The 16,764-nt window shown below is 40.5% G+C and overlaps 1 protein-coding gene across 8 annotated transcripts in view; it reads right to left on the bottom strand.

The window, feature by feature from the left end:
* ninl (ninein-like) overlaps positions 1-16,764 on the bottom strand; it is a 124,509-nt gene that overhangs the window by 83,724 nt on the left and 24,021 nt on the right. For 4 of the 8 annotated variants that reach the window (XM_057849501.1, XM_057849502.1, XM_057849499.1 and 1 more), the window contains exons 4-8: positions 14,699-14,856; positions 9,287-9,353; positions 9,182-9,219; positions 9,046-9,105; positions 3,184-3,342 (exon numbers count right to left, since the gene is read on the bottom strand). In XM_057849501.1, the coding sequence (XP_057705484.1) occupies positions 3,184-3,342; positions 9,046-9,105; positions 9,182-9,219; positions 9,287-9,353; positions 14,699-14,856 (482 nt within the window). Of the gene's footprint in view, positions 1-3,183; positions 3,343-9,045; positions 9,106-9,181; positions 9,220-9,286; positions 9,354-14,698; positions 14,857-16,764 lie in introns of those variants that run through there. The other 4 variants (XM_057849500.1, XM_057849503.1, XM_057849505.1 and 1 more) reach the window with 4 other exon arrangements.

Raw genomic sequence — 16,764 nt, 5'->3', positions numbered from 1 at the left:
ACAGGTCCTCGTCCACGAAAATTCGGCAGGAATCTGTCTTGTGCTTGGAAAGGTGAGTTACGAAATTTTCAATTCAAAATCTTTTGTTATTGCTAACATCCACTGTCAAGTCTAATGTATTTCATGTCGTTTGTCAATGGAGTTAGGGCTTTTAATGTTTATATGGTTTAGCAATAGCACTCTCACTACATACATACGTGTATGTTGTCGGCGATTAGCCTAGCAATGATCTTAATTGTGGTTGTCAGCCCAAAACCCTCTAAATATATATTAAATGCATCTTACCAGATATAAAATGACTACTACATAATCTGTGGTAATCGTTTGGAGCCCAGTTTTCTCATCGAATTGCAGCAGCCCATCTCGCTCTCTTCTCTCCGGGTCTCTCGGAATCCGGTAGAACTTAAAGTCTCTCCGTCTTCTCCGTCTATCTTCTCTGTTATTGCAAATGACCGCCACACACGCCTTCACCATTTTGATTATTAATGTTAACGAGAAGAAAAACACGTCGTAAATAGGAGGAATGTACGTAGCCGTAACAGGTAAACATGATGTGTTGACGGACAATTGGGCGGCACCAGTCAGGAGGAAGGAGTTGTGACGTCACGTGGGTAGGGTCTATAGCCCTTTTCACACACATATCCAGGGAAATTCCTGTGTAAGATGACCGGGAATTACCCGCATCATTGCTTTCACGTACAAAAAGATGTCCTGAGAATGAAGCGGGTTGGAGCTTTCACAGACTTGATCCGTGTTGCTCACTGGCTCTCTGTACGGGGAGGGCTGCTGGCGTGATTTTATAACCCGGATATTACGTCCTTTTTGGTTGGCATCGCTGGCACAATGTTGGTCAAATCGTGTTTTGTTCCCGATGTCACTGCAGCAAATTTAAGATTAAGAGTGTATTTAAACTAGAGGTAAAATCAGGCCTAAAAAATCCTGTCGCAACCAACCCGGGTCCACGGGTATTACAGCTCGACCTGGCCCGAGCCCGATTAATTAACTGGATTTGAACACCGCCCCCCCCCCGAAATTTTATGTTTTCTTTGTAGGCCCGAGCCTGAACCCCAAACCCCCCACAATTTTATGTTTTATTTGTGATGACTCTGGAGAAGAAGGAAAGGGGGGGGGATACACCAGTCAGACCTGGACAGAGCACTACTTGCTGCTTGGGAAAACTGGTTGCGTTTTGAAAGATCACATTTGTGATGATGCTTGTGCGTAAAAGCCTTAACATTTACACAATGCAATAACCCTGGAAGTTTGTTAAATATAAATAAACAGATGTGGTTTTGCAGACTTGCAGAGGGGAAGGTTAAAAGGGGGCGCATGGCATGCTCTGGTTCTGCAATGACCATACAGCGCCTTCTCTTTTTTATCCAAATTTATTATTTTATAACAAGTGTTCCTTAGTTTAACATCCATGTATCATTTTAGTATGCATATATAAATATATATTTATTTCAAAAAGTTAGCGAGAGAGAACCCCTGGCCGGCCCGAACACAATAATTGACATTTTAATTTCATTATGTTTTCAGTTCAATTTAGCCATTTCCATCTTGCTATATCTATAATCGCGATGTTTGTTTACAGCTTTTCGTCTTACTGCGAAGAGGGAGGAAGTGACGATCGGCCCGCCATGATATTCAAGTCATCTGCCATCGTGCTGTGACCCTGGAATTTAACGCCTGCTTTCACACACACACTGCTCCCCGGTAAAGTCCCGGACATGATACTAGAACGCGACCCGAGAAATGTCTCCGTAATCTCAGTGTCAGTCGACAAGGCAAATTGTTTTCACACACAAGTTCCGCGATATTCCTGGTGTTTCGGAGTATGTGAAAGGGGCTTATGTGAAGTTCAAAGGGTTTTTGGGACAATTCGACCTAGCCCAATTCTTTACCCTAAACTTAACTAGACACAGGGATATTTTAGATATTGCAATAACTAGATAGTAACCTTTGCTATTTTTGGAAGTCATTTAATGTTGTGAATCAACCGTTAAAGTTGTTAAAATTGCTCCCGTTAATGCATTAGTTCCCTTCTGTCTACTTTCTACATGTGAAAGTTTTAAAACTGTTTCATAATTTAAAGAAAGATTCAAGTCAAGATTTTGCCGATTTAGTATTTTAGATATAAAGTTACTTAGGTTTGCTAGGAAGGTTCTCCACAACAGAGCCTTCCTGAGAAGTCCACTGCTTTAAGATGGCGGCTGTTTACTAACGCTGGTGAGCGTATCATTTTGTATCTACTTCTCTATACATTTGCCAACGCCGCCGAGTCTGTCATTTCACATCTAGTTCTATATACATGTGATATCTAGCGGAGCATCATGTGAGCGTAGTTTGTCGGCTACAGTCAGGTATTATTGGAGCCACCTAGCCTAGCATCGCATTTGCAACGACGTCACAACTCCCTTCACTCCTTCCCACTCCCGCTCTTCTCTCTCCTTGACTGTCCTTGCGTCATTTCACTTAAGTAGTAAGCATGCCCTTCCATCCTCAGTAACGGTAACAGTGTTGCCAAGATGAGAAAAGTAATTAATTAGATGACTCACTACTGAAAAAAATAACACTGTTACTAAAACCGTTATACTCTAACGCAGTTATTAACAACACTGAAAATATTTAATAATAACATATTTAAAAATGATAAAACAGACATAATACAAAAAAGTAAAAATTAAAAAAAAAAATTAAATTAGAAAAATTAAAAACAATTTAAGAACTTAAGATTTTTTTTTTTTTTTTTTAAATAGATTTCTAAAAAATATATTTAAAAATAGTTCATTCAGACAATCTCCACTGTTCACCAGGGGATCATTAGACAGGGAATTTGCAACAAGGTGGGACTGGTCTTTGTTTGTCACTTGGATTTTGTCCTTAAGGGTTTTCTCAGTCGCTGACTGTTCTTGGCTTCATTACTCTTTTGACCTCAAAGAATTTTAAGGCCACATGGTTGGGATTAGGACTGAGCGACAAATGGCGGATAACATACGGAACCTTTTTTCCCAAAAAATGGTGCGACTTATCTAGATTCTCCCCCCCCCCCTTCGTCGGATGCATTTTCTGACTTGTTCGATTTATACTCCAGAGTGAATTATAGTCCGGAAAATAGGGTAAATGTAGCGCAGGTTGGCCAAAAGAATGACAAGGAGAAATTCCGACATTTTGAGAACTGACCCGCAGGATGTCGTGAGCGTGGTGGACGTCCTCCTTGGCCCACAGGGCCAGCACTGCCTCAGGGTCGGTGCGCCCCGAGCCGCTGTCCAAGCGGCTGAGGATGGCGGGTCCTGGCGGAGCAGTCTCGTCCTGTGTCTCGTCGTCCCGCATGCTCCAACCCTAACCCGGAAATTCAGAGATTAAGGAGGAGGGCCGGTTAAGAAGCGGCCGGCTGCGGCCCGTTCTTTTGATCGCTTGCCAATTAGAGTGCCTCATCAACATTTCTTTCTTAGGATGTGCTTTCATTTCAGTTTAAAGCACAGGTGTCAAACCGATTCCAGAAAGGTTCTAGTGGGTGCCAATTAGATCTTTTACATGTGTAATCAGTTCAACTTTGTCAGGTGCTGCTTGTTTTAGCAGAAAATTTATTGGTTAAACTCTCTGCGCGTTATTGGTTGGAACAAAATCCAGCACCCACTAGGTCCTTTCTGGAATCGGTTTGACACCTGTGGTTTAAAGGCTCTTTCCATTACTTCTTTTTATGGAATAAGATTAGGGCCAGTGATGAAGAATCAAAAAGGTTAGTCAGACATGTCAAAAAAGATGAAAGAATGAATATTATTCCTATTCATTTTTTAATGACAATTCATCTTACACATTGTCATTTTATAATTGTTATTTATCTTTTTTTTTTTTTTTTAATTTCAAAAGGTTGCAATGAATGTATCACATTTTAAAATGTCATTTTTATTTTTAACATATATTTTTGATTTTATTCTTGTTTGTCTTTTATTTCTTTATTATTGGAATTATTTTTCATTTGAAATTTTCTTTTTTTTTTAATGTATTCATTTATATATTATTTTAGAATTACTATTATTTGGTTTAATTTTGTTTTTTAAATTACAGTGCATCTAATGCATTTAATGTTATGTTATTTTTAGATTTATGTATTTTTCCTTTCTTTTCATTAATAAATTTAATTTGTAGAGCGCTTTTACCAATGCTCAAAGACACTTTACAGTTGAAACAAATAAAAACAGCAAACGTGAGCAGAACAAAAAAATAAAGTAATTATCAGTTTAAAAAGCTAGTTTAAAAAGGTGAGCTATCAAGTTTTTTGAATGTAGGAAAGTTTGAACAGGTAGGGAGTAAGTATTTGATTTAAAAAATGCAGAGCATCTATCACATGTTAATGTCAATTTTAGAATATTGTTATTTGTTTATCTTTATTTTTTAAATAACTTAATTTTTAGAACTATTTTTAATGTTTCAATTTGAATTTATTCATTTTAGAATTATTAAATTTTTTGAATTAATTTTACAGCGCATCTAATGCATTTTAATGTTATGCCATTTTTAGAATTATTATTTAAAGTATTTGTACACCTTTTTCATGGCAAAATTCAAGCACTTTATAGGGGCTCTCAAGACTAATTTTTCCGTTTTTCCACTACCTTTTAAACATTATCCTAGTGTTTTATTTATTTATTTTTACGATGAGTCACAAATAAAACATGGAACCTTCTCACAAGAACGCAAACGTCTTCCAAAACGTTCTGGGGAAATTTGGTTTGAAAGTTGCAGATTCTGAAACTCCCTGCTTTTCAGGGTTGCTGACGGAAGTGAGCATTTTGTGGCAAACTCTGAACGTGCCCGATAGCAGAGGTGCCGGCATGGTGTGGGCGTGCCTTTTGTTGGACGGAGACTCAAAAGGTATGGCCGAAGAAACCTTGACTAATGTGCTTTCTTGAAGTTTGGGACACTCGAAAAACAGCTACCACCCCTCTGCTGGCTTAGTCGCCAGTGATAAGAGCCAATTAACATTTTACAGTGCGTTACTGCCACCGTGCGGTCATAATAATTCATTGCATCCATCGTGATGCAGTCTGGAACACAGGCTTGTTCACTTGCAAAGTGGAGACCCTGCCTGTCGGTGGCATTGACGCTATTGAATGTGCTCTGTTACATATCTGCCTTGGAAACTATATGTCGAAATATTGTACACCTATACCAACCTGTTAATATGCATTGTATGTATGTTTATGTTAAGTTCTGTAGTGGTATGGAAGCTAAGTGAAGCGCAATATTTATGTACCACTCTGTTTTGTATAGTTTATTGAATGTATGCATGTTTCTTTGTTTCAGATTCACGAACTAAAACAAATAACGTCATATAGAAACAAGAAAAGACTAGGCCATGGGTGTCCAAACCTGTCCGCAAGGGCCGCTGTGGGTCCTGGTTTTTGTACCTACCAATCGAGCACAGACACTTTAACCAATGAAGTTTGTGCTAAAACAAGCAGCACCTGACTGCAATCAACTGATTACACTTGTGACACACCAGATTGGATATCGTCTCGTTTTGTAGGAATGAAATCCAGCACCAACTGCAGCCCTATGTCGAATAGTTTTACACCACTGGACTAGGCCTTGTATTTTATTGGAGCACATTCAATGTTACCTGGCTGTCGGGCAGTGCAAACGGAAACACTTTGTTTTATGCAGTACTCCTCCAATTGCAAAGATAAATGATATCTCGATGTACGTTTGTGTGGAACTGTAGCTCACAACAGCACCAAAAAACTATTCCTTTCTCGCCAAAACTAGTAAAGCTCTTTAAAGGGCAACTGAAGAGCTTTCCGGATTTTGGTGTAATTGTACGAATATAAACTTTGGACGAGTTCATCAAAACAACCATGACATTATCAACTCGTAATTGCAAGGATAATTTGCGTTTTGTTTTAGTTTTTTTTGCACTCCGTTAAATGTCCCTTCCCAAACCCGGAAGTGTGACGTAAATTCCCCGACGCAGCAGAAGACTCGTATCCACAGCTAGCATAGCAGCAACAACTATCAGTGATATTTCCGCCAAAGGTAACCGTTCAGGATCGCTCTTTTGTGACGCTACTGTTGGCAAAGGCTCCCAGGAAAGATGATCTACAATTAATCCCTACATGTTTGAACCTGAGGCGTCAGATGACGATTTACTTGACACAGCAAATGTCGTCATGACGCCAATTGACAGCTCGACACTTCACGAACGGGAGAGTGAGTGGTAAGTCCAGCATCGTGATTTTTCTTTTTGAGAGATTGCGATTACATGGTTGTATATATTTTCCATGCTCTCCTCATAGCTGAAACTGGATATTAGGTTATGGGACAGCTCCTACCGATCTAAATATGGTAAAGCTAGCCCAAATGTGGCTAAATAAATGATATATGTTATTGAATTTTCAAAATAAACGACAAAACGATTTTATTTTCCAGGTGTTGCTGCAAACCTTCAAGTAATTACCCTTCCAAGAGTATGCCTGTGTCGTCAGGAGATCCCGTGAGAGCCAAACTTGAGGAGGCTGAAGAACTGACAGGGGCATGAATTACATTAAAAAAATAAAACCATAAATTGTAAACAACGACATATTTTGTTGACTGTTTAATGTATTCTATTGGTATATAATATATTGTAATTATATTACATTCTGAAACAATATTTAATAGGCCACAATAATAAGTGATACCAGATTTCTGTTGAATCATCATCAGCTTATGCTGTCAGATTGTGACACAACATAGAAAGCCAAGTTATACAAAGCAAACAATGGCACACATCAAAGAACATAAATTTAGTAAGCAACACAAAGTTAGGATAGCAACGGACTAGCGCAACTTTGAAAAATGAAAGTGGCAGTGGGAAATATGTATTTACTCTTTTCTGTAGCATTAAGTGTTCTCTATACAAAAATAAATCATTATTATTAAAATATGAAGGTAACTAGATTTTTTCTTTTAAAAATGTGTACTGTATGTATGACTAGTTTATGATTTCATTTCATCAAAATTTGCTACATTTATTTCTCCCAAGTCATCGTCATCTGATGTCGCAGACAGAAGAAATTCAGCATCTGGCAGGCCTCATACTGGACTGTCTCAGGAAATTAGAATACACAATATTCTAATTTTCTGAGACAGTCCTGTATATTGTTCTATGTAAAGGACGTCAGCCAAGGTCGGCCCCCCACATTTTTACCACGCCAAATCTGGTCCCCTTTGCAAAAAGTTTGGATACCCCTGCTTTAAATGGTGGATTAATGTACAGGACTGTCTCAGAAAATTAGAATATTGTGTATTCTAATTTTCTGAGACAGTCCAGTAGGATCTCTTCAGTCGTCATCGCTGGACTTGCATCACTTGTGTCATCATATGACTCGACCCACTCTCTCTTGATTTCGGGAAACTAGGTGGCGACTGACTTGCAACGCTTTTTTCATCGTGTTGAGGGTTTCCGCCGCTTATTTTTTTATGTTTGGCTTTATGGAAAAAAACAAAAAAAAAACACAGCAGCATGAAAATATTGGATAAATCCTAATTTTAATTAAATATTTCTTAATAATTTCTTGGTGATCAAATAATAATCAAAGCAGCATCTATTTGATGCTATTGTTCCCTCTTCAAGTAGGCAGACCTTGATGTTGATGCTGTAGTACAATAGTCATTATTTTACTGAGATGTATTTGGTACATTAGGGCCTGGCAGGTGGATTGTTTTATATATAGGCTTTATATTTACCCTGTGAGAGGCCAAAAAACAACGAGCCAATGACCTATTTGGTGCTGGGGACATTTGAATTTACATAATACCTATTGATATAGTAATAAAATCACATGAGTAGATGACCTGTCAGCAAACCAATCTACTTATGACAGGCCAACAGCAACAAAAAAAATGTCGCACTTCAACAAACAGGCAGTAGGAGTCCCCCTCGTTTATCAAGAAAAGCCAGTAATGGTCTACTTACGACTTTGTAAAATCATTGTTGCATTGTTGTAGGTTTTCAAAGCTGTCGTCGCTGAAATGATGAAAACAATGAGCCGATTGGGGACCTGTATGCATGCTCACAAAAACGGTCCAAACCTTTGCAGGAGAAGTTTTTTTGGACCACTCATAGAGTCTCGAGTCTTCCTGTGAGCAATTCATCGCTACACATCGAGATGGCATGAAGAATCTCACGAGTAAAACCCAGAAAATGTTTGCAATATATGGCGAGGATAGCGTGGTGATATAGTTCCGTGTTGAGAGTGGTGGCGAGGCTCCCTGGAAGTTACGTCATCAGGTAGCTGTCGGCAGGGCGGCGCATCCCTCGTTGCTATGGTGTTGCTAAGGTCGTAACTCAAAAACTACGCGGGCAATTATTAATATTATTATTTTTTTTTTATGTGACTTTTTGAGACAGCGAATGATGCATTTAATACAATTCAACCGAGTAAAACACTCAAGAATGAAATCCGAAAAGCTCTTCAGTTGCCCTTTAAAAGGTTACTACAATCACACCTACTCCTTAAAAAAAGACTCTCTGTTTTCTTGTGCAACAAAGGGAATCGATCGAGAGCCAGGATAGTTGGCAGAGTCCTATTGGTGACGAAGCCGAGCGAAGTGGAGCCTGGTCGGATTAAACTGCGACTGACAGAGGGGGTGTAAAGGTGCCCCCCCTCCCAAAAAAATGTGACAAAAAGAGGAACTGGTTGTGCCATAAAAGTATTGTACCAAACCACAGCAAATGCACATGTATGCATATAAATCCTACTTTATTTGTAAACTGCTTGATTCAACTCCAAACTACTCACGGACGGGCTCAAATGCACTGCATTCGATGTTTAGAATTATTATTATTTTTTTTTATTCATTTTTATTTCATTTAAGAAATTGTTGTGCATCTAACAATATATTAATAATGTCAATTTTAGTTTTTTTTGTCGTTGTTTAGTTTCTTTTTCATTTCAAATAGTTTTTTCGGGGTTGTCATTGGCTGCCATCGACAGCAGGACACGTTTATTTTGTTTGAAAATGGTCGGACGTGTTGGTGATGATGATGATGTGTCTGACCCTGAAGGGTGTCGAGCAGAGCACGGGGGCCGAGCCACAGAGCAGCGTCTGAAAGTGCTCCTAAAGGGTTAGCATAGTGTTAGCATAGCATCAGCATGTCAGGAAATCCTGTGTCCTGCGGTGGGCCGAGCCTCACCAGAGTGCCCGCCAGGCCGTTGCGCGTCGACTCTTCTCCTGCGACATCGTCAGATCATTTAATGTGCTAGCGATGCCCGAGAAAAGGCGAGAAAAGAGAACGTACCGTTGAAGCCAAAGTCAGCCGTCGTGTCATCAGTGTCGCTTTCCGCCTGCTCGGAGTGCTTCAGGCTCTGTTGGCACAGAAAATAACCATTTAAAATGTATTTATAGTAACTTGTGGGCGAACCCTAACAGTTTTTGTTGACTTTGGGGCGTTACCGGGTCACTTTTGTTGGTCTTGAGGTCCTTGAAGAGTGTATCTTCCGTATTTCTTCAATGGTGATTGTTTGCACTGCTCCATCATCCAAAAATAGTTATTTCAATTCAAAAGGAACCAGTTAACATTATTGTCTTGATAATGTTACAGTATCTATCTTTTAAGCTTTAACCATTTGGAAATTATGTTAGGGCGCTTTCACACAAGTACTGTTTGGTCCGTTAAAAGAAATAAAATATAAAAAATAAAATGAAAATATTTTACACACTTTACTTTAAAATAATAACTATTAAGAGAAATGTTATGAATTAACTCAATATTTTAACTGAATATTTATAATCAATTATTTATTTATTTATTTATTCTGACTTGATGGCAGCTACACTAGCATTATTAGCGTTACATGGCTTCCACCCCCAACTAATCCAGAAAAGGTTCGTTACAGTTAAATTCGAATATGTATACATTTAACAAGACAACATATAGTATCTTCGTAATGATATTAATCTTCATTATACCTTTCGAAATTGAATGTTTTTTTCTTGTAGATCCTAGTGGTCCATATGAACTCAATGGAGTTTCAGAGGAATCCACTCGTATCGGAAAATCTGGAAGACGGTATGACGTCATGTATATTACCTCCATTGATTTCGGATCACTTTCTGTACATTTTGGGGCATTAATCACTTCCCCTTGATTTTGGGGCACTTTGGGGTCACTTTCTGTTTGTTTTGGGGTAACTACTTTCTATTGATTTTACATCACTTGCGGCATTCCAGACATTCCAGGTCACTTCCTGTTCATTGGTGACATCCTGTTGAGTATGGAGCATATCTGAGTCACTCCCTAATCATTTTGCGCCCACTCCCAGTCCAAATGGATTGGACATCTATCACCGGCAATGGCAGTCAATGAGTTAATTTTGGGGCTTTTACGGTCACGTCCAGTTGATTTTGTGTCACTAAACAGTATGTGACCTGGGGAATTCCCAAAATGAATAGGAAGTGACTCAAAATTAACAGGAATTGAACTATCAATAGGGTTGGGCATCGAGCCTCGATGGGATCCGGGACTAACACTCCGATGCTCCGGAACCTTTAGAATTTTTAAATTTGATACCATGTTTCGATGCCTAACACCACAAAGAAGAAGCCACATAAAGCGTTTGTTTGTGCATTGCAACTTGAGTTCAACCATGGCATGGACACGATGCGGCGGTGCTCAAAGGTTTGGCTCAACTTCACAAAGAAAAATGACCATTCAGCTCAGTGCAACGTTTGCAACACAGCTATAACATGCATAGGTGGCTGCACGACCAATATGATTAAACACCTCAGGCTTCATGGAATACAAGTGCCGAGTAGTGCATAGCCGAGTGCTGCTCATTTTACACGCTGCGCTGGTCCTCTAACCAGTCAGAACCAGTTAAGTTAAACAATCTATTATGTCTATTCTGCTGCCCCCGCGACCCGACCCCGGATTAATCTGTAGATGATGGATGGACGGACGGACGGACGGACGGACGGACGGACGGACGGATGAAAGGATTAGTACGATAATAAGTCGTATCATTACGTCGGGCTAATGTAGCTGTATAAGAAGCGACGTACTTTACGTGGCGCGTCGCCGACTCCATTAAAATCAACAGTATTATAAGCATCTTTTGTTTTAGAATGGGGTTTCACCACTAAGGAAATCCTTATTATTTTGCCTCATCTATATAAAACTATAATCAATAGAAAAATTTATACTAATGCTTCGTCATAGCTCCCAGTTAAGGTACTTTTATGTAAAGTGTGTAGCGGCTCACAGCTACCTTACCCCTACGTAATATTTGCGACTTTTTGTCGCTTTCTCATATTTATGCATTCAAGCTTCATCTACACCCAGTTAACATGTGTTCTCCATAGCAGGAGACAGCATCTGTCAAAAACGCTCACGCTTACTGTCTGAGAAGGGAGATATGATTATTTTCCTCAACAAAAACTGTTTCTGCTTTTATACTGTACATGCTGCTAATCTGGACTGGCATTTACAAGTTGTTTTTTGTTTGTGTTTGTTTGTTTGTTTCATATTCTGCACCAGGTTAGTGGGAGCTCAATAACATGTAAAAATTCCTGCAGCATAAGACACTCTAAAACATAGGCAAAATAATATGTGTAAATGTTTTCTCCATAAGCTTTTGAACTGCACTCCTGTGGAAAGAAACTATTCAAGTTCAAAGACTGATATTTATATAAAAGTTAAAAATAGCCCTGTGAGAAATTCATAGCAAAGGTAATTGAAATATATAATCATCATAAAATATAAAATAATCGGATAATTTAAAAAATAATTGAGAAGAAATTATTATAAACTATGCAATTTTTTTTTACCCTGCTGTTTGGAACTGGAATCGAAACGTGGAATCAGAACCATTCAAATTCATAAGATGCCCAACCTTAACTATAAATCAGGGTGTTTGCACATTTCTGACAAGCAAATATAATGCTTTTTAAGACCATTTTAAGACCTCTGAGGATAAAAAATAAGACCACCACCACAGAACAAATATGTATGGTAAAAAAATTAAACACACACACTCTAGGTCAGGGGTGTCCAAACTTTTTGCAAAGGGGGCCAGATTTGGTGTGGAAAAAATGTGGGGGGTCGACCTTGGCTGACGCCCTTTATGTAGAACAATATATTTAAGCAAATTTTAGCAAGCCATTCTGTGTGTCACATTGGCTTTATTATTATTTTTTTTATTAATAATTTCAACAATCTCACAACTAGCCTTTGGGGCGTTCTTTTTCGACTCTCGGGCTCTTGCAAAATACTGCTGCTGTAAAATTAAACTAGCTTCATGTTGCTTCAATTTCTCGCAACGTATCGTCCCTGTAATCTTGTCGTACGTGTCAGCGTGTCTTGTTTGGTCATAACGCCTTACAATGAACTCTTTAAAAACAGCGACTGTCTCTTTGCAAATGAGGCAGACACAGTTGTGAAGAATTTTAGTGAAGAAATAGTCAATTTTCCAATTTTGGATGAAATTTGACCACGGGCCGCATTTGGCCCCCAGGCCGGACTTTGGACATGTCTGCTCTAGGTTCAAGTCGAAGCATTTAAAAAATATATATAAATCAGTGCATCTTCAGTTCACAAAACAGAACTGTTTACTTTCACTACTTAAATTGTGATCCAAGATACCGGGACTGCACACGATAACAAGTCTCATGCGTCACCCAATACCTCACGTGAAGGTCGAGCTGCTTGCTTTTGGTGGTTCGATTCATAGATGGATCAAACATGATGATGAAGCTGCCCTGAATGACGGTAGACAAAAGCTCACGTTTGATAAATGGAGCCAGGAAAAATCGTGCTAGATACTATGTCTTGTCTTTCGCACAAGTAAACGACTTGGCATACTCCAAATCCGGGAACACTGCCCTGAAGACAGTACCCATACGTTCGTTTGAGGTGTACGAATGGTGTCAGCTAATAGTTTGCAGCACCCATAGTATTTCTGATTTAGCGTAGCGGTTGGGGCGAATGCAGCAAAAGCACTTGTGCTGGGACCTGGGCTCGACACCAAAGGCCATGTATGTGCGTTAGTGTGAACATTTGCATGGCATGACTGTTGTTGCATGACTAGCAGCGTAGCATGTATGCTTTTCCCCTTTCATGTGAGCATCAAAGGCTTTACAGCCCAATTTTCCCAACTCTGTGTTTTTCACATACTTTGCATTGTGCTTCATTTCCGAAGATGTTTTTCACGAGTTGTATTTCGCCTCCTGAAGCAACTTATGTTCAAGTATGCATAGACAGTAAAAGAAATGTAAAAAATGAACGTATGCCTGTTCCAACCACTTAATCTGTTGTCCACTTTGGTTGTACTACATGGCTAAAAGGACACACTGCCCCCTGTGGCGTGATTCCTGCGCGATTAGACACGGCTGATGGAGCCTATTTTTACATAATCTTGTTAATGAGGCTGTCTAAATAAATCACGTTAGTGCGACAAAATAAATCCAGACACGCGTATGTTAGGATACCCGGATTAAATTGAATACCATCCATTAGAAATTTATTGCCATACCTAAAAAAATAGCGAAATATAATGTTTATTAACTCATTCACTCCCAGCCATTTTCACCGGAGCAAGGCTCTTCACTCCCGGCCGTTTTACTGATTTTGACTGATTTTGCAAGGCCCACAGAAAATTCTGTTCTATTGCTATAAAAACATGGAACCCACCAAAAGAAAGATTAGACTCTCTTCTTTCAGCAAAAAAAAAGTAAGTTCATATCTTTTTCCTTTCTTTAGAAATCAGCATTAGAAAATAGCTTAGTTTGAGCAATTTTCCAATTTCTGATGAAAAAACTGAGAAAATTAGCTTTTTCTAAATGCAAAAATTTCAAACATAACTTTGACTTTAACAAAGCTATTTATTGCTTCAATTACATCCCAAACATCTGAATAATGTTTTCCTTTTACAAAATAACATGAGCAACCAGCCAAATAGATCTTTGATTACATTGATAGCCAAGTAACAATTTATTCACACTTACCCAACTGAGAGATGACGTTTGGTGGCTGCGACAGCGGTTAAACTTTTCCCTCATTGCCTGTCTGTCTGCCTGACTGTCTCGTAAAGATGGATTTTTTTTTTTTGTCTCTCTTTCGTGGTGACCATTGTCTCGTTAGCCTGGGGAACTTGTGTTCCTGGGGGGGAACTGGTTTCGCCGTGCGCGTTTCCATGCAGGACACTCGAGCGTGCGGCTGACCTAAGCAGCAAGCCTGCGGAGCGGCTCTGCTGAGTTACTAGCACGGTCACAACAAAGTTGTACTGGTTGAATCGGGTTGGGGGGGGTCTTACCAAATGCGCTACTGCCCTCCAGTGGCCAGTTTTATTGCTTTAAAATTGGTTTTGAGCTTTGTTTTTTGTTTCGGAGATAGATCGGAAGCTATAGATGCTTCTTGTAAAAAAAAAAAAAAACGCACAAGACGTATGAATACGTTTTTGGGACAATGAAGCATTTAAAAATAAAACGTATTTATACGTTTCTAGGAGCAAATGAGTTAAGACCTTAAAAACCACATATTGTAAATAACACCTTTTAAGGATCCGCAGAGACCATGTAAATGCCCCAAAATCAACAAAAAAAAAATGATCTGAAAGTTACCCCCCAAAGTCAAAATGGATTAAACAGCCATCGCCATCAGCGAAAGAGTCCCCTTCACTGGCCTAAAACGCATCGTTAGGGAGCCCCTACCTACCTCCGCACTGTCCAGCGACATGGATCGCCGCGCTTCAGGCTCATCTTTGACGGGCGACGAGCAGTCCGGCGGTCGCAAGGGCCAGACGTCAGGGCGCGAGCGGCGGCCATAACGTTTTTCGCCCTTCACAAATTTTGGCTTCACTTCGTCTGCAATCACTGCTCGCAAAAACATAAGCGGAATGTCAAGCAAGCGCTCTCTAACTCTAACTCTCTAACTAGCTGCAAATTTTTTTTAAACCTGTACTGTTCAGCTGTTTGACATGGAGAATGGACATCGAAGTGTCCGGTTGGTCTGAACAGTTTTAATGTTTCACATTGAGAGTATGAAATACTCGTATTGTGATCATTCAGCATACCTCGTTTCTTATGACGAAGCAGCGAACAGGAAGGGATTATGGGGAGACAAGAAAAGAAACACATGAGGAAGAAAGAAAAGAAACACAAACAACAACAAGAAATACATTGAACGCCTACACTAATTGTTAATATGTTGGTGCTATCATCAGCTAGATGTACAGTATTTCTGGATGACACCATGTGGGTGGTCTGTTAACCAGGGAAAGAAGGGGAGGCGAGTGGGGAAGTCCATAAGCTAAGTGATTGGGAGGGGTAGAGTGCACACAAATCAATTCTGTGATCGAGAACCCAGTAATCGTGTGAATCCCTTGTGAGTGTAAGTCCGTTGGCAACCGAACCTATGCTGCCCCACCGCCAATCTCGGCACCGGGACCCTCCACCCGAGTGCGCCCAATTACATCCAGCCGCACGTGAGCCCCACCAAACACGCGACAGCCACGCAGACGAGGCGCGGGTGCCCACCCTGGGCCACGGCCCCCACCCAGCCAACCCGGGGAGGGCAACGCAGCCCATCCATACTCCCGCAGCCCAGCAAAGGACACATCATCACCCCCCGGGATCCAGGGTGGTCTCCCGGGTCAGCCGTGCTCCCATCAACCAGACTTCAGGGATGGGAAGAGGGGATGCTCCACCAACTAACTCGATCAACCCCCGCCCCAAACCACGCCTGGTGCACCCACAACCGCCCACTCCTCCCCCCGCCGCCTGAGCACCCACCCCGCACCTCGAACAGGCGCTACACCAAGCGCCGGAGACCAGGGTATGTTCACCCCACCGGCAAGGGGCAGCAAACCCCACCCAAGGCCCCGTGGGCCACAAGATGCCCCGCCGACGACCCCGTCGGTAGGAAAGCAGCAGCAGCCGCCGCGGTTCGGCGAGGCGGACAGGGCTGGGGACAAACCAAGGGACGGAGGCGCGACCCCCCTCCCCCCCAACCCAACCACGGTCACCATCGTAAATCGGAAGGGGGTCAACATAGAAGTGCGCTCGCATACAACCTATGCTAGTACTGCTTGTTTTCTGCCGGTAATCTTTCAAAAAGGAACATGTAAACATGTTTACACGAGTAAACACTCCTCCTATGGAAGTTGTAGAAACGACTCTAGACATTACGACATATGAAGGGTGTTTTCTTCATAAGATTCCCAAAGCCAAGGAAGGGGGGTGGGGTGAACAATGGATCAACTTGTGAAGCCGTCCAAAAGACCAGTTTAACGCCAGTAAGGTGAAGCCATTCACCTTCATATGCAGTAAACATTTTGTTGGGGGCCATGGTCCGACAGATGACAATCTTGATCCATTGCCTTCCTAAAAGAGGTAAGCCATTTTGATATTTTTACTTATTTTTTAGCTTGGCGTTTTTCCATGCTAACTTTGTCTGACAATGAATGGCCTGAAAAAAATTAAAATGTTATTTATATATCGCAATATTCATGTAGGTCTATTTTTCTCAAATTCCGATATTTAAATAAATTAGGCATGTTTGCCTTGGTCTTTTTTTAGTAAGTCTATTCATGCCTAGGGGTAGGCTCTAGATTTAACAGCTTTACCATTTCTTTTGTAAAGAAACAACCTTAGCAACGGGGAAGTGTAAATAAATGAATAGAATTAAGATTTGTTATTAATGAACAAATTATAAGTGTTCGTTGGCTGTCACTGAGTAGAATTTGCGATCGCTAAACAAAAATAGCAATAATAAATTACCCC

Source organism: Corythoichthys intestinalis, chromosome 11, assembly GCF_030265065.1.
Source record: "Corythoichthys intestinalis isolate RoL2023-P3 chromosome 11, ASM3026506v1, whole genome shotgun sequence".
In the NCBI taxonomy this organism is placed as follows: domain Eukaryota; kingdom Metazoa; phylum Chordata; class Actinopteri; order Syngnathiformes; family Syngnathidae; genus Corythoichthys; species Corythoichthys intestinalis.
The sequence above is the reverse complement of the archived record's forward strand: the minus strand, read 5'-3'. Positions and strand labels throughout refer to the sequence as shown.